This window comes from Stylophora pistillata, chromosome 10 (genome assembly GCF_964205215.1).
Source record: "Stylophora pistillata chromosome 10, jaStyPist1.2, whole genome shotgun sequence".
Taxonomy (NCBI): Eukaryota; Metazoa; Cnidaria; class Anthozoa; order Scleractinia; family Pocilloporidae; genus Stylophora; species Stylophora pistillata.
In genome coordinates this window covers 6,312,827-6,334,435 of record NC_142528.1, presented here as the reverse complement: position 1 = coordinate 6,334,435, position 21,609 = coordinate 6,312,827, and the positions used below count along the sequence as shown (strand labels likewise).

General features: G+C 40.0%; 1 protein-coding gene and 2 pseudogenes across 2 annotated transcripts; all 3 read right to left on the bottom strand.

Annotated features, from left to right (window-relative positions):
• Window positions 1–365: 365 nt before the first annotated feature.
• Window positions 366–10,145, bottom strand: LOC148721564 (uncharacterized). Of its 2 annotated transcripts, none has more exons than XM_088735073.1 (8): window positions 10,026–10,145; window positions 5,867–6,084; window positions 4,834–4,924; window positions 4,139–4,291; window positions 3,441–3,531; window positions 2,828–3,060; window positions 2,129–2,278; window positions 366–1,987 (listed from the first exon to the last, which is right to left on the bottom strand). In XM_088735073.1, exons 1-8 carry the CDS (start codon window positions 10,129–10,131, stop codon window positions 1,449–1,451), a joined length of 1,581 nt encoding a protein of 526 aa, XP_088591199.1. In that variant the 5' UTR covers window positions 10,132–10,145; the 3' UTR covers window positions 366–1,448. The 2 variants fall into 2 exon arrangements, with proteins under 2 accessions (XP_088591199.1, XP_088591198.1); XM_088735072.1 differs by lacking the exon at window positions 10,026–10,145 and adding an exon at window positions 6,182–6,356.
• LOC148721565 (uncharacterized) lies at window positions 8,547–9,923 on the bottom strand (annotated as a pseudogene).
• A 7,481-nt stretch (window positions 10,146–17,626) lies between the features above and the next one.
• On the bottom strand, window positions 17,627–20,994 carry LOC148721563 (uncharacterized; annotated as a pseudogene).
• Between the last annotated feature and the right edge of the window lie 615 nt (window positions 20,995–21,609).

Here is a 21,609-nt window from a genome sequence, read left to right as displayed (position 1 = left end):
GTGGAAGATATACCTGACTTGGTGTTTCAAGGAATTAATGAAGAGCTTGTGAGAGAAGCTGGATTAAGAACTAAGGGGTCTGGCGGCCCCTCGGGCGTGGACGCCAATGGCTTCAAGAGGATCTTGGCATGCAAGTCTTTTAAGAGATCAAGTATCAACCTATGTGAGTCTATAGCTACACTCACAAGAAGACTGTGCACGGAATTTGCTGATCCGCTGACCGTCGAACCTATCGTGGCCAGTCGCCTTATTCCGCTTGACAAGGGTAACGGTGAGGTGCGCCCAATTGGTGTGGGCGAGGTGATTAGAAGAATAATTGGCAAATACCTAAGTGATTCCTTTTTCAATCACTTTGCATCATTTCTAAAAAGGATGATAATATGTCGGACATTCGATCCATAACCAGTAACAATAACAACTTTGAGATGCAATGAATATATGAAGTTCATATATTTTGAACTGCGGTATTAGATATGTATGATGTACGATCCTCGCATTAGATAGCGCTATTTATGCAATAGCGAAAATCAGTAATAACTTTATTGGTTCCGAAAGTCAATAACAACTTTATTGGTTCCGTAAACTGAGGGTTTTTCAGAAACCATTGCAATGGGATAAAAAAAATGCAAAGGAAGTACTATAAAGATTATGCAATAAAGGATAATGTTAAAGATACTTAACATCTATTGACGAATTAAAACTGTGTGCGTAATCATCCACATGTCAAATATTTACAAATGAACTGATTCAAAATCACTTAAGATTTAGGTTTACTTTACGCTAGAAAAGTATCAAAATGTACTTGAATTCAGTTATCTTTTTAAAATGTCGTACATCATGTACAGCTACGTTAACCATGCTGTAATGTTTTTTAACAATTTTGTTACATATTTTAGCAAACTTGTCTCAGTATTCCTATTCCAAGTTTTCGTAGTGAAATTTGCATTTCTTAGTGAACTAATTTTATAAAATTACCTCGAACTACTTTGTTCAAAAAGCAACAGTTGTAATTTTGGATCAAGTGACTTTAGTATTTTATGGTATTTTATCTGGTAATTTTATGATATTTGTTTTATACTTATTGTAAACCGCACGCGATCGTAACGTCATGTAGCATGCGCTATATAAATCATTATCATTATTTAAAGCAAACCCGAACTACCAAACCAACTACAACTCAAAACAGAGTAATAAATGGACAAACAAAACCTTCAAACGAACAAGGTGTATACTCGTTCTTGAAATAACATTAATGGTAAACACAATTTTAAGGTCATTCCGAAGTCAGTGACAATAGAAAAGTTATTGTCAATAACGTAAAAATAATAATAATACTGAAAGTAATGATAATGATCGCGTTAAAAAATACTTGAAGCTAGGAAACTTTAATCAACTTTAAATAAAACTTCTTTGTGTAAGTAGACGTGAGATATCTCTGTTGCTAGGTCTCAACGGACAAAAAGTTTCCAGAAATCGCCAGAGGATAATCCAAAAAATTCTTTATTTCCATAGTTAAAGTCGTCACATTCCCATCTTGAGCCTCCAGGAGTCAAAACCCAGTGATGTAGATGTGACACATAATTAGCATGATCGTTCAATCTTCCCTCCCGTAAAGAAGGTATACTCCACCTTTGGTCTTTCCACTGGTTACAAAGTCCAGCCGTTCTAGAGTTATCATCTTTCATTCGGTTGAACGATGCACAGGGCAAGGGACGTGCATCGGTCTGCTTACTGAAGTACTGGACTACAGCTTCACCAGTGCTGTTAGCAGCCGTGGTAACATGGAACGTGCGTCCTTTTTGTTTACTGCAGTGGAATCTCAGTTGAGTGAAAGACAAGTACGTTCTCAGTTCTTTCATGGCAATTTCTGTGATGAACATCGTTCTGTTGCTGTGGCAGTTGCTGATTTCGCGGTAGGACGACTCAATCCAAAGCTCTCGCGAGGATGGGTCGTCCACCACAACGTTGGATACAAGAAGCCAGCCTCCTGCAAAATACGAAGCCAACATAAAGTTAGTTCTTTGTGCATCAAACATGATGGTTGTTTCATGAAGTAGAATTTCAGAAACTCATTATTAATCAGATTCCTTTTCTTTTTTTTAAACATTCTTTAGCATTTTCGCCTTACCTCCGTCAGTTGTCATGTCACAGTAGACCTTTAAAGGCTTTCCGTTCTTCTCAGGGTCGATCCAGTACTCTCCGTCCTTTTTAAAGAAACCGGAGTCCCGGATGTCTTTGCAGGAGTGGCCAGGCTGATTGTAATATAAGCCTTTGATAGCTACAGAAGGAAATGCGGTGTTATCTTAGCGTGTTAATCATCACACAACGATATCAGTGCAAGAGAGCCTAGACCTGCTTAGTTACAAGGCCCGCATGTAACTTGTTGTGTCATAAAGGCATCTCGTTATGGAGCCTGGAGAAATATGTTCCATCGCTTATCATTCAATCAATCAATCAATCAATGAAGTTTATTGTCTTTACGTGAGGCATGGTTACCCAGATGTTCATGTATGAAACGCAAGACAGCAACCCACCCATCCCACCCCAGGGGAGGACATACATCACACAGTAATCTCGTGCGTGGGAAATTAAAGTCTCCTACCCCTAACCATGGAGGAGACGGGACCTCCATTTATTCGTCCCTTTCCGAGAAGACTAGAATATCTAACCATTTCTTGATGTTATAGAAAGGCAGCATAATCTTCTCAATTATTTGAGACCTTGAGTGTTGGTCCGGCCGGGGCTCGAACCCTCGACCTCCTGCACAACAGTCCAGTGCGCTATCCATTGAGCTAACCGGGAGGCGGTTAGCTCAACGAAGATATACCTGTAGATGATGGAATTGTCAGAGATATCTCACTGGGTCCCCTTCCTGCCTTGGCATTTTGTTGTGCAATCCAAGATGGTTTGTTCACACCTGCAAATCCCAGCAAAGCAAAAGATCCTCTGTGCTCTGTCAGATTGAGGAGGTCATCAGTAGCCCCAACTCTTTTTAGAGCGTCAATCGCTGGTGATATGTATATCGAGCCTTCATCTTGAATGGCGATCAGAATGATTTTTCTGCAATCGGAGCAAACATTATTTTTCCATGAGAAAGGCAAACAAATGTATTTTATTGCTAAAAAAGCGCAGCAAAGAAATATTCTACTTGGTAATGAATTAACATTTTAAAATAGATTCCCCACAGATTATCTGAATCTCGTTTTATGGGCATATCTCAGATTCAGCTTCGGATGGAAGTTATTGCGGACAAATGTTTATGCGTTCGACATTGGAAGCAATCCCGAACAGTTTCCAAAAATAGAAAAATATATCTCTTTAAAGAGATTGCAAATATAAAAAAGTACAGCTGGAGTAATATAACTTGGGATCGATGATTTTTGACTAATCAGACGCCACATTTATGATGGTGAAATTACAGCTTCAAACATGGTACATACTTTCCTTTGATGCCGTTAAGAAAGTCTCTCAGGTGATTACCAGCGGAACTATTCCCATGAGTGTCAAACCCTGTTGCTCTTAGAACAGTACCTGCAAATGAAAAGGGGACCAAATGTTTCCTATCCACTACAATTAGGATTACAACGAGTACGTACATTGTAAAGAAATATTAACGAAATAATAATTATTCGAACCGGAGTTAATCCCGCAGCCTTTGAACCGAGGACATCTTAAACCTTAATTAAGACGATGGAGTCGATAGCGAGACAGCGGTGTCACCTTTTGGCGTATGAGCGCAGATCAGGCTAGGTAGGCTTTTTCGGGAAAATTGTCAGAGGTAAAGTTGATTCCCTATTTCATTTCACCTCAGAAAAGTGATGATCCAAGTTGATTATAAAATACAAATTAACTCTGGGTCGTTTAAATATGGGACTGCGGAAGTACTCGAGGTTTTTTCTATTTCATACCTGCAGAGGATGCTGGTATATTGTCTGCGACTGGGATCTCAGTGAGAAGAAACAATCGAGAAAAAAAAAAAAAAGACAAGAGATAACTGGTGGTATCGTCTTCAGCCTGGAACTATCAGCTGGCCACTGATATCTTATCAAGTTTCTTTTAGAGTTTATCTTAAAATTTTTCTCATGATTTTTTTCCAATGTTTTGAGAGACGATAAGTACTAAGCCTGGCCTCTGTTACCTGTTAAAGCGCTGATAACGACCACATTATGGCCTCTTGTGTGTGGAGAATAATCTTTTCCATTCACTTTGATGTAGGCGATACCACATGTGTTTGGTGTAATTCCTGGATCAGCACAACCCTCACTGCGGATGAATACTTTTACCCCTAAAGCTTATTATAAAAATCATAAAAATAGAATGAGAATTTTCCTTTTCACATGTACAACCATAAAAATAAAGGCATTCATTACAAAGATCAGGAGTCTTGGTTTCATTCTGAGTTTCAGTGGCAACAAAAGGGGAGTCTAAGTATTGAAGGGGATGCTAGTTTTATCTCTGGGTGGATATTAAGTGTATCTCTGAGAAACGTTTTGTGTAAAGGTGAAACATTTTGGTCTCAGAGTTCATTTTGGAGACTTTCTGGAGTCTTAAATTTGTTATATTTGCAGACCTTCAGCCAACCAGACCGGAACACAAAAGATTTTTACTTCACGTGCGCATCTTTTCGTGAGATTCTACATATCTTCTCTCGCCACTTTCTATTTTGTTTAAGTTTGTTCTCGGCAGGTTCCTCTAACGTCATGACTCATCTATAACACAATCAGTAACATTATCCAACGCCTCGAGCTGTCAAAAGGAGGCAATACGTTATCATTTTGCAGTTTGTCTAAAAACCTGTGGATACATAACCATCAAAATCTTCTGAATACTTACGCGTTTGACAGCGTGTTCCCTGATATCCCAGATGACACTGACCGCTCTTAGCGGGTCGATTTTGCTCACGAGAAACATCCATGCAGGAAGCCTAACATAATTCAAACAAAAGAAAGGAAAATTGATTTGTTTCCCTTTGTTTTCTCAACACTGCATTAAGAGGAAAAAAATCTACCCATCATAACTTTGTTTTTTTCAATAACTCTGTACAAAAGTGGATAACACCCATTTAGCTCTGGCCACTCTTGATAGCATGAAATTTCTATTATGGCGAATAGCCGTTCAAAATAGTATAATCTTCTCAAACTAAAGAACTATCGAGAAAGCTGATACAGATACCGAGAACGCGCCAAAAACGTAATTAACCTGAGGCTAAGAGATGAAGCTTACCCAATAATTTGCATCAGGCTCCATACTTAGTATGAACAGGTGATATAGCCAACTGGTGTTTCAACACATCATCTTCGCAGAAACGTAGCAGATATAGGTATATAACACCTTTAACATTACGTCTGCACTTATTAAATGATAATTTCCTTGTCATTCTCAGTTTTAAGACCGATAAAGAGAAAACAAAATTTAAAGTTCTAAACTTCTCTGCCTTGTAACCTAAAAAAATAGTCAATACTGTTTCAAGCTCGATATGAAAAACGAAATGAAGACACCTATTTTGTCTTTGCTCTAAACATCCAAATTGGATGATCGTGAAAAAAGGAGCTATGTTTTTTTACACTCAAAACTTTTGAGTGTAAAAAAACATAGCTATTTTTTTCTGGCTGAGCCAGAATTGCTCTTGGCTTCGTCTCGAGCAACTCTTTCGCTTCTCTCATGCTCTCCAAGGCTTCCTGCGTGTTTCCACAACTTGATATATGCACGCTTAGCATGAATCAATTCTTCAATCAGGAATGCATCGATCTTCAGTATGACTGTATTTAAATCACGCCGGTTAGTCACGTTCAAAACAAAATAAATTAACCGAATATCTTTGGCATATTGGCAAGTAACCACGATAAATTTAAAACTTAATACCTACCTGAACAGAGCCATAGTATGTAGATCCTTTCTTCCGTTTAAGATCACTCGGCTTCAATTGCCGTGTTTTGTTATTTAATTCACAGATGCGCTGTCCAGTACTGTCACCGGGATAAACATTGACCGACTTACAACTCTTATTTCCCATACATTTTAACCGACACTCAAACTCGTCCACAACAACAGTCGTGTACATAACGTGACCTAATAAAGCATGGTCTGAAGGTGAAATAAAAAAAGAACTGATGTTTTTCACCTGAATGTATTCGAAATGAAGCCTGAGAATCAAATTCAGGCAGTTTGAGGTTTAACTCACCGAGTTGAGTTTCGAAAACGCATCCGCAAAAGTCCCCTTTTGTCAGGACAATCAGGAATCCGAGGAAGATATTAAGAGTCACAATGGAAAACTGGACCAGCCATAATACAGCCATTCTAGTTTATTTCCACGTTGTCGCACTGCTCTTCCAAGAGGAAGTTCTTCACTTGATAGACATGATCTGCAATTCAATTGCTCTCCCTTAATTCTCCTTAATTTGTTTTCCTGAGCAAGTAGACTACTCCTCATTGGCCGGACAACTCAAATAAAAAATTAACATCATTTATAATTCAAAGCTCTTATTTAATTCAGTTATAATATTACGATTGCTTTTCGAGTGCTGATCTCCTTTCTTTTTTTAAAGTAAGTTTGCTCTTCTTTTTCCCATAAAATATAATTGCCAGCTTTGCAAACTTTTTTCTTTTTTTAAGTAATTTACACACTTTTCGCAATTTTCACAACTTTTCGAAAGCAACATTAATGGTTCGAAAAAGTCGAACTACTTGATTGGCTAACGAGAAAGCAGATGTCAAACACAAAGTGGAGACCCATCGAAGTTTGCTTTTTAATTGAATTAAAGATGAAGAAACTCACGAAGGGCTCACGAAAACGTGCACTTTTTCGGTAAAGAATTACGAAACAAAGAGCTAAGAACTTGGGGATGGAAAAAGAAGCACGATTGACCGCACTTGCGACAAGTGGGAAGAACCGATAGCGGCCTCCCTGATTCTAACTCGCGTAACATGAGTGGAAACGTTATAGCGAGCTTTATAGCTGGTAACTCGTTAAAATTCAATTTAACAAGATATGTATATAATCCATAATTTATGACCGCGATAAGAAACAATATGGCCTCTTAGCAACAGCCCCTTTCTTTATTTATGAAACGTATTCATTGTATCAAGATGTAACGCTTGTTGAAAAAAGCGGTAATATTTCTACTAATCTGGTACCCAGATCGTACCGTGTAACACACCTACACATGACCCCGTGTGACATTCACTGAAATGTAGGATCTTACAACCACCTTGCCGCAAAAGGTCTGGGTACGAAACCATGTCTGTATATGAGCTATGTGGCTAATCAAGCCAGAGCCTATTCCGGTTGGTGCCCGACATCCTCCCTCCCCCTCTTAAGCTTGTTAGTAGCTTTTCGTCAGGCGCCCCTGACATTTCGCTGCTACCCATTTTACTATTCTGGGCCAATGACGGCACACTATACTCGGTCAGTGATGGCCCCCTATGTTTAAAAATGGAAAAAGTGTGGTCAGGAGATGTCATGAGTTTTATGCAAATTGGTATCCTCTGACTGTTGTTATTTCTGAAAACAGACGTTTCGGCTAATGCTTAAGCCTTCATCAGTGATATGAAAAAACGAAGATCGTTATCATACGCTATTTAAAGTTAAAACGTGACGCGAAGCTTGCGCGCGTAACTATGTATTTGATGCTCGCGCGAGGTCTTTATAGGCTTCTGGAAGTACGATGTGATCGTTCCCAGCATTCGGATCTAACGTAGAGTGCCAGGCTTCAAGGAAAAGTCTCTCGTGGTAATTGGATTCAAAACCAATGACCCTGACGTTTGTAAAGTCCATGTTATGGTCGAAAAGGTGGACATGGCTTGCGACTTTGGAGTTTAAGTCAATACCTGCAACTGCCTTTTTGTGCTCCGCAATTCTGGTCTTTGATGACCTTTCTGTTTGGCCATAGTACTTAAAATTACACTGTGTGCAATTGATTTTGTACACCAAGCCTGACTTCTGGCGGTCAGGTTGGTCTCGCTCCTTGGGGCATGGGAAAAGGCTGTTGCTTGTTTATTGTGGTTTGTAGGCTACTTTATTCGTATCAAGAAATGGTCTATTTTTCGGGCTCAACTTCAGATATTAAGTAGTAAACAATAGTCCTTTTGTTCTTTGTAGTGCTGAGGGACTTTGGCCGAAGCGACGCGAAAAAGTTCGTGACTAATCGGAAAAAAATTTTGGGCATCTCAATTTAGCTATTTTGGAAGAGTAGGTAGTGCATATTTGCACACGACAGTTAAATTGTCACCGGAGTACCCCAAGAGAAAATTAAACGCTGATTTAGCCGCTTCGGGGTGGGTAGCGTAATTTTGTCTCGTCGAGTCAACTCTCAATGGTCTACCCCAGAAAAAAATTAACCGCTAATGTGGCAATACACACATGGAGAATTGAAAATACGTTATGTGTCTCATTCACATCCTGTACATACGACAGCACTACAAAGCCATTGAAGTTGTTCTGGGCGAGTTGTTTAAATAACACTCTCTCACAATTTCGTATAAAAGTCATGGGATAATTGTTGTCTCGCAGAACGGTCTTTACTCGTTGTTTTTCTTCCCGTCTACCTTTATTGGTTGATGGAATGTTGTTTGCTCTTTTCAGTAAGGTGTTAACAACGGATCTTTTATGGCACATAGGATGACAGAAAAAGAAATCGGGATAACGGTCGGTAGGTGTCGGTTTTCTGTAAACATCCACATGAATTTTTGTGCTGCGTCTACTTGTTATGGTGTCTAAAAAAGGCAAGCCTTGTCTGTTGGCGTTTTATTAATACTAAGGTAAACTGTATGTTCGGGTTAATTGAGTTCAAATGTTTGTGGAATTTGTCGACTTTATCCTTTTTTATACGAGAACAACTATCGTCAACATACTTAAACCACCATTTGGGAGGATACGGGAACGAGGAGATCGCCGTTTCCTCAATTTCTTCCATAACCAGGTTGGCTAAAACAGGACTAAATGGAGAACCCATGGCACAATCAAAAATCTGTTTGTAGTGGTCACCATCATATTTCAAATAGTTGTGGTTGAGGACAAAATCTGAAAGTCTCAAAATGTTGTCAACAGAAGGATTGGTACGTTCTGCTAGATTCTGGTCTCGTTGTAGCTTCTCCTTGGCTATTGTGAGGGCTAAGTCCACAGGTATGGAGGTGAACAGGGATTTCACATCGAAGGAGACCATGACTTCATCGCTGGAGATGGAAAGCTGTAGTTTTATTTGTTGCGTGAAAACGGAACTGTTTTGGACTGTGAAGATATTCTTTCTCAGAGTCGACAGGACTGAAACTAGATATTTGGAGACCGCATAAGTGGGGCTTCCGATACTGTAAGTAGGAGTTTGTTAAGATCTTTTTCAACACTTGTTGTGGGGTTCAGTCTCTTATCCATTAATTTCAGGTACGTTTTTGTGTCGTTTAATAAAATGGCTACTTTCTCTTTGTAGTCATCACTATGCATCACAACTATGGATCTTCCTTTATCGGCTGGTAGGATCTTCACTGTCTCACCCTTCAACCTGCGACCCATCACTCGCAAAACCGGGATTGCAAAATGATGGAGGTAGTCTCAAAGACCCGCACGGAGAAACGTTTGTCAGACAGTTTAGCTGCCCGATATTCTCTTACGAAGTATGCGCTACTTTCGAGCCAATAGCAAATCAAACTCTCAGTTTTCATCAGAACATAAAAGTAGTTCCAAAACATAAATTGTTCCCGGCCTAAACTAGAACCTACCTGAACAGAGCAATAGTAAGTAGATCTTTTCCTCTTTTTAAAATCACCTGGCTTCATTTGCCGTGTTTTATTATTCAACTCACAGATACGTTTTCCATCACCGTTACCGGGGTGAACATTGATCGACTTACAGCTGTTATTTCCCATACACTTTATCTGACATTCAAACTCATCCACAACGACAGTCGTGTGCATGACATTACCTACCAGGGCATGGTCTGAAAGACAAAAGGACGTACTTTCTAATACCTACTATCTATAGAAAGAGAGTATAAATATCCATTTTGTTGTTTTTTTTTTAAGTATTTACTCACCGATTCGAGTTTCAAAAACGCTTCCACAAAAGTCTGTGTTTGCCCGAACAAACAGGATTCCCAAAAGGATGTTTATGGCGATAATAGCAAACTGGGTTAGCCCCATGATAGCTATACTAAAATTGGCGGTTTTATCTTTCCCTGGTGGAGCTCCTAAGATTTCTTGTTGCATAAAGGTTTTCTGATATTGCCTTCTTCTGTAAGCAGGGCGTGTTATTAAAATGACACACACAATTGAAATACGAATGATATATAATTCATAATTCTTTTTTATCCATCGCTTTAATTGCTCTTCAGCTTGCATGGAAATTTCTTTTGTTGGCTGCATTAACAGAAGACTTTGTTTGAACTTTCATCATCGTCATTGGTAATCTAATTTGCCAAATCAACAGAGTGGCTTTTGTTTTGAGGAATATGTAAGGTCGACTTACGATACTACATGCTCTGGAGGGAACACCACCTGCTCTTTACTCTCGAACAGGCACGCAATTGATATCTCACGAATGAAAATGCACGCGTTTGTAAGCCCACACTTTCCATAGAAATGATGTCTCCCTCTTTATGATATAGCTGGCATCACCTACGGGCGAGATGGAGCGAATGTTAAATTCTGATTGGCTACTCTAGCGGGCAAGATGGCCCAGAACAGAAAAAGAAAACATTGTTAATATCCTCTCATCGTGACCTCACGCTTGGTCAATAACGAGTATTTTGCGTTCACAAGAAGCGTAAGAGAAGTTACCTGCTGTTTTTTTGGGTTGCATAAAGGAAATTCAAATGAAAAGTTTAACTCAACATACCAACTTTGCAATGAAGTCTTGAGTCCTATGAATTAACTTACTCATAACTGGCTAACAAATGTTTAAATTATGAATAATAAACACTGTCCAGAAAGTACTTAGAACATTTTTGTCGGGATAATGTCAGGAAAAATTGCACGTCTGAATTATCAAATATCGTAACTTATTATCCAAATGCAATAAGAAGAGTAAAAATAAAGAACAAATCGAGTACGAATATATAAACAATAGCCTCCTTTTGGCGCGAGGATATGCTTCGATAACTTGTCCGCTGCAGAGAATATCTGTTCCGAGATGCGAACAGTTTTCCGAGAAGGAAGCTCGGGGAAATCTGAGAACTTCTAGGAACAGATTATGTCCAATAAAAAATTTTGTACTTATTGACTGAGTAAGAGGGAAGAACGGAATATATTTGGCTCGCGGTCATGACTTGCGGACCGGGCACAGCGAGGTCCGTGTGTCATGATCGAGAGCCAAATGTTTTCCCGTGCGACCCGACCTGAATCAATCAATAAGCATTTTATTATATGACCACTGCTCACTAAGTTTCGGAATATTTGAAATGTCTTTTTTTTTCTAACATAAATAGGAGGCGATAGACTGGCGCGTGCGGGAAAAAACACAAAAAAGATTCTACAACAAAATATTTTCCTCTATTTTTCTTCTGATTCATAACAAGAAACTCGCTGCTTATCGAAAAACGTAACTTATTTTCTCGTTTTTGTTCACTAATGTCACTTCTTTTGTCGCAAAAACAACAAAAATATTTTGTTTTTGTGTTTTTTTTTTTTCGGCATCAAAGCTGTAAGTGCTCTAGAGGCGGACAGCTTTTTCCGGACCAGGGGCCCGTTTCTCGAAAGTCCCGGTAAATTATCGGGCCCGGTAAGTCACCCGGTAAGTCCCCGTAAACTTTTCGGGTGTTTCTCGAAACTCCCGTTAGTTTCGATCCCGTTAATTTTATCGATATCTTGCCCGGTAATTTACGGGAGGTCGTAACCTCCCGTAAAGTTATCAGAGAGTCGCAAATGTTGAAAAACCAAACAAAATGGCGGCTGGGGGCGGACTTTTATGTTTAGCGCGAAGACCAAGATTATATCAAAGACGCCCCTTTCTAGCCGATATGGCTGACTGTGAAGTCATTGAACGTTTTCGGCTCTGGCGAGGAAGGATAGAGTGGCTCGTTGAGTAGCTTAAGGAGGAACTACAGAGAAACACGACAAGAAGCTGCCCACTGTCTCCGGAAACCCAGGTAAATATCATAAGTAGTTGTTAAGGTGTAGTCTGATCGTCCGGGTGAGTGTAGTCCTGAGAAGGACTGTTGTCGGTGGTAGTGACTGACGTTTCGACAACTTGTGCGGAAGTCATCATCAGAGTCAAGTGAATGATTGTTGTCATTAGAATGTTCTTATTACAGTTCGTGTGAAATGATCGGTTGGTTTTGCCGTGATGTTATTGGCTGTAAGACTCAAGTGACGTAAGTCGGTCTTGATTGGTCTGTTTCGATCTGTCGGTAAAGTTAGGTCGTTCTTTTTCGGTCGTTTGTGATGTTTATGTCGTGAATGAGTCGTTTGTATGGAGCGGGTAGTTGTTGACATCTGTTTAGGGGAGTCTGTTCTAAGTTAGTAAACCAGCTTTCCAGAGTCAGTCGTTGAAAATAGTCAGTGCTGTAGGTTAGGCATTGCGCAGAGTCCCAGTCAATGTTGTGGTTGGTAAGTCGATGGTGTTCAGCAATGTGATTGCTGACATCACCTTTCGTCGTCGCCCGTCTGTGTTCAGTCAGTCTTGTTGTGAGGTTTCTGCCAGTCTCATCGATGTAGGAGGCTTGGCAGTCGGAGCAACTGATCTTATAAATCGTTCCCTGTCTGTTCCTCGGTTCGTCTTTGTCTTTAAGTAGGTAACTGACGTAGTGTGATGATGGGTTCCGTTCGTCTTTGTCTTTAAGTTAGTAACTGACGTAGTGTGGTGATGGGTTTGTGGGCGACGCGGATATTGAAGGATAGTAAGATGCGCGAGATGTTTTCAGACATGCCTTTTATGTACGGTATGGTTACTGTAGTCGTAGGGGTTGAGGTGTCGTTTGTTTCGGTAGTGGTAGTGGGTCGGTGAGTGTTTCGTTGGATGAAGTCGTTGTTGTAGTTGTTCTTCGTAAAAACACGGTGAAGGTATTTGTTCTCGTCGTCTACCTTCACCGTGTTTTTGACATTATAAAGATAGAAATAAACATCATAAAGTACAGCGATCGCAGAGACTTGCATTAAACGCGGCCGGGTTGCACAAATGCTGACAATTGTTGCTTATAGCATTAGCTGAGTGATACACGAACAAGTGTACTGTACTTATGATGGATAAACGAAAAGAAGAAACTTTAAAATTCTTCTCCCCAATCACATAATTGTTTCGGTCGCATTGTTAATGATATTAGCTTGCTTTATGCTAGATAACTCGATTGGAGATCGGAAAAAATTACGCATGACATTCGTTGAAGAAAACGATTAAATCACTCTAAAAAAACCTTTTAAATTCCATTCTTTTCACAATATTCTGTACATTTACTTAAGAGAAATTCCCGTCAGTATAAACTGCTGAAATTAAGTGTTTGTAGGTAAATTTAAATTCAGGTTTACAGTTTCCCCGGTGGTCCGCATGCGTTGTTTGCTTGCTCTCTGAATATTCTGATTAGGGATCCTGTTTGATTCCCACCACAAATATTTTGTTAGTGACATTTATCTACAATGCCTTTCAGGTTCTCATATCACTCCGTTACGATGCCTCAGGGAGTTTTATCGAAGTCATAGCTGATACCATGGGAGTATCAAAGGCAAGTGTAAGCAGATCATTGCTTGCTGTCTCCAGGTGCCTGGAGAGAATGTCTCAAGACTGGATAGTGTTTCCCACACGAAATACTGATTTAAATGTAAGTAATGCTTGAAGCTTAACTGTAAATTACAGAATAGCCAACGTGTGGAAAGGTTTGAAAAATGTTAACTTAAATATGTGGGCAAATTTCAATTCTCAATAGTTTCTCAATCTAAAGCAAAGCAGGTGCTCTTACTGGTTGATTTATTGTCTACTATTTGCCCATGGGTGTACACTTATGACATTTGTGGTTCTGTGATGTAGCTCAATGAAAGGACTTCTTTAATGCTCCAATGCATCAATGAATATGTTATAAAACAAGTGGTAAATGCCACAGCTGTACACTTTTGAGTTATGGATGTACTTAGGAGGTTTGCTAGGCACTCAAGCCTTCAGTTGCCTTGGGTGACTCTCATGCTTCTTTTGGGCTCTGCAACCTCCTGCTTGCATTTATAACTCTGTAATGTAGGCTATGGCATTTGCCATTTGTTAATTTGGTTTAGGAATTTAACGGGTGAATCCAAGAACAAAAACAGTTACAAGGTTTACTTTCTGGACTTTCTTTTCGAAGGTGAAGGGAATGGGAGACATTCAACCCCTGAAGTCTAAAGAAATTAGATGAGTATGATGCCTGAAATTTATAGAAATTGAATACTTCGTTCTTGTCCTACAGGCAACAATGGCTGACTTTTACACTATAGCAGGAATGCCCCAGGTAATTGGGGCTGTGGATGGCTCCTTGATACCCATCAGGGCTCCAAATAATCAGGAACATTTGTATGTGTGCCATAAGGGCTTTCATGCTATAAACACCATGGCAGTGTGCAATGCACAACTGTTGTTCACCAACTTTGTCTGTAGATGGCATGGCAGTGTCCATGACTCAGCCATTTTTTCTGCCAGCATGCTGCACATACACCTAGAAGGCGGTGGCGGAAGAAATGGTTGGCTACTGGGGGATCGTGGATATGGCATCCAGCCATATTTGCTAACCCCTTTCAGGCCCGATAGTGTGTCCACACAACCCCAAAGGAAGTACCAGAAGGCTCACACTAAAACACGGAACACCATTGAGAGAGCCTTTGGCCTATGGAAGGCTAGGTTTTGTTGCCTTGACATTTCTGGTGGGGCACTACAATTCAAACCAAGTCAGTGCTGCACTATCATTACTGCAACTGCTGTGCTTCACAACATGTGTATTTTGGACAACACACCACTCCCTGTTTATGATGAGCAACCATCTCAGGAACCAGACTTGGTAAATGAGGTGCCAGCTCACCTTCAAAGTAATGCTGGGGTATTGGCGAGAGATCACCTCATAAATAATGTATTTAATTAAGTTGAATAAACATCCATTGAAGGAACATCCCTAATCAGAATATTCAGAGAGCAAGAAAACAAGACATGCGGACCACCGAGGAAACAATGTAAACCTGAAATCTTTAAACTTAGCTACAAACACTTAATTTCCGCAGTTTATACTGACGGGAATTTCTCTTAAGTAAATGTACAGAATATTGTGAAAAAGAATGGAATTTAAAAGTTTTTTTTTAGAGTGATTTAATCATTTTCTTCAGTGAATGTCATGCATAATTTTCTCCGACCTCCAATCGAGTTATCTAGCATAAAGCAAGCTAATATCATTAACAATGCGACCGAACCAGTTATGTGATTAAGGAGAAGAATTTTAAAGTCTATTCTTTTCGTTTATCCATCATAAGCACAGTACACTTGTTCGTGTATCACTCAGCTAATGCCAAAAGCAACAATTGTCAGCATTTGTGCAACCCGGCCGCGTTTAATGCAAGTCTCCGCGATCGCTGTACTGTATGATGTTTATTTCTATCTGTATAATGTCAGTTAACTGATTTCCTCCAAAAAAAAAAAAAAAAAAAAAAACATCTGCAATTAAAACACGGGAAACAGGTTTGCCTTGCAGTAAGATCAGGTTTGCGTGACAGGAACCCATTTCAACGTTCATACAAGGAAGCCATTTTAAAGTCATTACTCGCGGCGAGTGATTAGCGTTAACATGACAAAGTGTTTATCTACTCAATAATTTTCTCCACTGCCGTTTGTTAGTTAAAAAAAAAAATTAAATAGAACTTCACAGTTATATATAGTGTTTCCATGCAAACGCCTTCAAACGGTATACAATGAAACAACAACAACTACTTATGATATTTACCTGGGTTTCCGGAGACAGTGGGCAGCTTCTTGTCGTGTTTCTTTGTAGTTCCTCCTTAAGCTGCTCAACGAGCAACTCTATCCTTCCTCGCGAGAGCGGAAAACGTTCAATGACTTCACAGTCAGCCATATCGGCTAGAAAGGGGCGTCTTTGATATAATCTTGGTCTTCGCGCTAAGCAGAAAAGTCCGCCCCCAGCCGCCATTTTGTTTGGTTTTTCAACATTTGCGACTCTCCGATAACTTTACGGGAGGTTACGACCTCCCGTAAATTACCGGGCAAGATATCGGTAAAATTAACGGGATCGAAACTAACGGGAGTTTCGAGAAACACCCGAAAAGTTTACGGGGACTTACCGGGTGACTTACCGGGCTCGATAATTTACCGGGACTTTCGAGAAACGGGCCCCAGCTCACTTCAACCCATCCGACTCTGCACACGTCAGCTTTCATTCTAGTTAACTATGGGACCGCGCGAGTGGGGCCGGACGGGTCATATGATTTACCCAAAAGTGACTTGTTGACGTGCGGACGTGTTGACGTGTTCTCCGCAAATTTTTTTAACTTTATTTATACTCTTTTAACTTTATATCCTCGCTACTGCCTCTTTAAAAGTATATTATACCAAGGAAATGTATACGAGGGTAGGATTTATCCGCTGCTGATTACTCCTGGCAAGAGAAGCAAGGTAAAACTATCGAAATAGCTTCAAAGGCTACCAGCCATGTTAAGTCAGGCGAGAAAGCTGAAAGTAAAATGGACAGAACAAATGAACAAAGATGTTTTGGAGTGCAAGAAAAAGGCGCTGGAGCTTGTTTCTTCGGAGAATCCTCCTTGCAATGAGAGTGGAAGGAAGAGAGGATATATTGGTGTTATGAAAGAGTTGTGGGATGATATGGGATATAAGAACTTACATTTGAAGAACCAAAACTTACAGGACCAACCTTCGAGGCTAGAGAAAATAAGAGATAATGAAACTGATCTAATCATCAAAGAGAGAAGAGTCAAGGATTTGGGGAATGTCACATTTACAAGTGAATATTCTAGTAAGGAAAATGTTGAAAATGAAAGTCAAAACAACCAAAAGGATAGGGAAAATGGAAATGCTAATTATCTAACAAGAGGCTCTAATTTACATAACGCAGAGCCACAGCAAACCCCAGAGGAAAGCAGAGTTACAATGGGTGATTGGCCGAATGTGTCTGATGATGTTCCAGGGTGTTTACCCAATGGCGCTACGCACCAGGTCTAAAAATAGATGTGTCATCTTTGGACCCCCCGCTGGTTTAGGACAAACACTCGGAGTCTTTACATGGACTTGTATGCGAAACGTGTCAGAAGCAAGACTATTTTCGCTCAAAAAATGTTCTAACCTTCTAAAATGGTTGCAACTAGGCATTGCTGTTGGGGTACATGTAAAAATGACTCTTGAGTGCAGACTTCTTGGCCCGGAGTCCGAGTGTTAAGGCCACTTAGCTTATCTGAGCGCGCCGCACTGTTTTAGCTACAACATGCACCTTTTCCTTGTTGCAAGGCCAGAATTATAGCTACAGAGTTAGTTTGTGCCCAAAATATGGATTCGTGATCACACTGACTGAAACTAAAAGAGGACAAAAACTCAAATGAATTTTATAAGTATGTTACCGGCAGCATATTTGTTACGGTTATAAAAGCTGACGTTTCGAGCGTTAGCCCCTCGTCGTAGCGAATAGCATATTTGTTACTTGACTTTTGAGCGTTTTTATGATGGTGCACAGAATGGTAAGTACGAATTTCCACACGTTTTCACGACTTGCTGTTTTATAAAGTGTTGATAACATACAAAGGTACAGACTTTAGTCGAAAGATGACTACGACTTACAACAGAATTTGTAATCATAAAAAACAGTAGTTCTTAACCGTAAATGGTTTGAATCCGGGGTTAACATTTATCACGTAACCGATCGCCCGGGTGCGTGTAGTCCTGAGAAGGACTTTTATCGGTAATACTGACTGTCCCTCCCAGGACTACAAGCTCACCAGGACGATCAGACTACACTATCAAAAAGGTTCCTTCTTCGTATCCAACACTCGTAAGCTAATGATCATGAGCCCTCCACAGACTAGGGATTTTAGTTGTCGACAACTATTTGTGATCGACCACTAAAAGTTATCGACAACCAAATAAGTCCGATAAAGGATTCCACACACTGGCGCTCAAATACGGATTTAGCAACCGATACGCGGGGAGGTTGGGCACCAAGAGCTTACTGCGGATGCTCCGTATCGCCATAGCGCCATAGCAACTCTTTCATCGACATCAATGGACTGCCTCATTCTTGTCGTTTCTCGGTGAATATAAGGGGTCAGTCTTTCAATAATAAGAAGAAACGTACCCCTGTCTACTCGCAAATTGGTGATAAAATCGCCGTCATTCTAGTTTCTACGGCAAGTTGGCCAAAAGTCCCTCCAACGAATTTTGCGCCAAATTTGCTGTTCAGTCGTTTTGGATAAAATATCCTGTATCAGAACTTGTTGGTGGGCACAAGCTGCCGCAATAATGACATCGTTAGTGTCGTTTCCACCTCCAAGAACGAGATGTGGAGAAGGAAGATCAAAAAGAATGTTTTCTTTACCAAGTATTTTACTTCTGCAATCCTCCATGTTTTAAGCCGGCGGGGAAAGCCGCTAACACAATAGCGCGGAGATCTAAAAGTAGTCGACAACTAAAACTAAAGTTTTCACGCACTAGAAAAACGCTTAAAAATGAGGCCGTCGACAACTAATAATTTGCGGTTTAGTTGTCGACAACTTGCACCACAGACTACGTTTTTTAGTTGTCGATAACTTGTAGTTGTCGATCACAAATAGTTGTCGACAACTAAATCCCTAGTCTGTGGAGGGCCTAACTTATATTTCTTGCAAAGAAAAGTGCAAGATGATTTTCTTCTAATTATCTATGAATTTTAGTCTACTGCAAGTAAATTCTAGAGAATATTTAATACTGCATAACTTCTTAGCCAGCAGCTTAAGGCTTTTCAGGACTGTGAAAACAGTTATAGTTGATTGTCGCTCTTAGCGTACATAGACTTTCCAGAAATCACTAGACGATAATTCAAAAAACTCTGCACCAGACTTCCTGAAGTCGTCACACTCCCATCTTAAACTTCCAGGTACCAAAGACCAGTGATAATGTCCTCCTACTTGAAAAGAATGATCACTTTATCTTTCCTGTGCAACTGCTGGTGATCCCCACTTCTTACGTTTCCACTGGTCGCACATTCCAGCTATTTTGGAGTCATCATCTTTCATTCTATCAAACGAACCGCACGCTAAGGGTAAGGCACCTGTTTGACCACGGAAGTACTGGACTACAGCTTCCCCAGTGCTGTTAGCGGCCGTGGTCAGGTGAATTGTACGTCCTCGTTGTTTACTGCAGTGGAATCTCAGTTGAGTGAAGGACACGTGTGCTCTCAGTTCTTTCATGACATCTTTTGTGATGAACAACGTTTTGTTGCTGTAGCAGTTGTTGATTTCGCGGTATGATGACTCAATCCAAAATTCACGAGAGGACGGATCGTCCACGACAACGTTGGAAACAAGAAGCCAACCGCCTGGAAAAATTATTGAAATCTGTTTTTTTTAGATGTGATGCCTGTTCCAATTTCAATTTTAAGATATACCTAACTTAAGCTTACTGTCAACAAAATCTGGTCGAAATTTCGATGTTTTGTTAGTTAGTTATAGAAATCATGTAAGTTTCATCATCGAAAGAAACAAACATACAAAATCTTAAAAGAATGCGAGATACCAAAAGAAAAACTGTCAAAACTTGTGTTATTTTTGGAGTCTGGACTTTATAAGCTTTACAGTGACCTATAGTTTTCCATAAAGTAGCGCGCACGGGACGATTTTTCCGTAGGGCACCCTATTTTGTTTATTTTCGTTGATTGTCTTTTATTTTTTGAAGTATGTTTATACCTCCGCAGTTTTCATGTCACAGTAGACCTTTAAAGGCTTTCCTTTCTTCTCAGGGTCGATCCAGTACTCTCCGTCTCCTCTGGAATTTCCTGAGTCCCGGATGTCTTTGCAGGAATGACCAGGCTTATTGCGTTGTAAGCCTTTGGTAGCTGCAAGAGGAAATAAGGCTTAGTCTCGTTTGGTTATTAATCTTCACACACTGCAACTTCTCCCTATAATATCCATACATGATCCAGCAAACCGTTGATGAGAATGCTCAAACTTATCAGGTATGTTATAGAGAGCGTGGTGTTACAAAGTTGCTAAAAGTAGAGTTGAGGAAGTTTCTAGAACGCTTAGTCATGCTGACTCATTAAGAACTCTTTATAGAACTTCTAGAACCCTTAGTCAGCATATTTTGCTATGAGACAATAGTAATGTCATGTTACTAAATATAGTAGTATTACAGATCTCTAGAATGTTCTAGAACATTTTGTAAAACGTATATAAGGAGTCGTGATCAGCTAAAGTTAGACCTTTTTAGTGAGTTAGTGCTGTTGCGAAGAGCCCAGAGGAGCTAGTGTTGTAACTGGAATCGTCAGTCGTGTGGAGGGCTACGTTGGAAAAGTGTTGTGGACATCGATAAGGTACAAGGATCTTTGAAGAGAACTGAACTGTGAGTTGTGCAGTAGTACACTGAGGTTAAAGTTTTTATAGAGGGCTCTAGGATAGAGGATAGTTATTGTTTTGGCTATTGGTATCGCTCCGTAGTAAGATTATTTCGTCAGTTGATAAAGTAGTTGAGTTCGTACGAGTTGTATCTTTCTGGCGGTTGAGGAAATACCGTAACAGGTAGAAGTTTTTGTCTTGATCCAACACGAAGTTCTCCTAACTAAGTTACAAGGAAATTTGCAGCAGCTAGAGGGGAGAATTAACAATTAGATCTCTGGAGTTAAAAGGTTAAGACTCTGAGAAAAGGGAATCACGTTATAAGGAAACTTGAATATAACTGTCTGGCAATGAGTTTTAAAGGAGTCCTCATTTGACAAGATGGGCGAGATGGGCGAGAACACAAAAAGAAAACATTGTTAATATCCTCTCATCGTGACCTCACGCTTGGTAAATAACGAGTATTTTGCGTTCACAAGAAGCGTAAGAGAAGTTACCTGCTGTTTGTTTGGGTTGCATAAAGGAAATTCAAATGAAAAGTTTAACTCAACATACCAACTTTGCAATGAAGTCTTGAGTCCTATGAATTAACTTACTCATAACTGGCTAACAAATGTTTAAATGATGAATAATAAACACTGTCCAGAAAGTACTTAGAACATTTTTGTCGGGATAATGTCAGGAAAAATTGCACGTCTGAATTGTCAAATATCGTAACTTATTATCCAAATGCAATGAGAAGAGTAAAAATAAAGAACAAATCGAGTACGAATATATAAACAATAGCCCGGCTCCTTTTGGCGCGAGGATATCCTTCGATAACTTGTCCGCTGCAGAGAATATCTGTTCCGAGATGCGAACAGTTTTCCGGGGAGGAAGCTCGGGGAAATCTAAGAACTTCTAGGAACAGATTATGTCCAATGAAAAAATTTTGTACTTATTGACTGAGTAAGAGGGAAGAACGGAAATATATTTGGCTCGCGGTAATGACTTGCGGACCGGGCGCAGCGAGGTCCGTGTGTCATGATCGAGAGCCAAATGTTTTCCCGTGCGACCCGACGTGAATCAATCATTAAGCATTTTATTATATGACCACTGACTAAGTTTCGGAATATTTGAAATGTTTTTTTTTTT

Excerpts from the sequence above, each read along its gene's own strand:
- LOC148721564 (XM_088735072.1), bottom strand. The coding sequence starts at position 6,296 with ATGGCTGTATTATGGCTGGTCCAGTTTTCCATTGTGACTCTTAATATC. Across the intron at positions 3,532-4,138 it reads CGTTATCAGCGCTTTAACAG|GTACTGTTCTAAGAGCAACA; the intron begins GTAACAGAGGCC and ends TTTCATTTGCAG. Across the intron at positions 3,061-3,440 it reads CTTAACGGCATCAAAGGAAA|AAAAATCATTCTGATCGCCA; the intron begins GTATGTACCATG and ends CTCCGATTGCAG.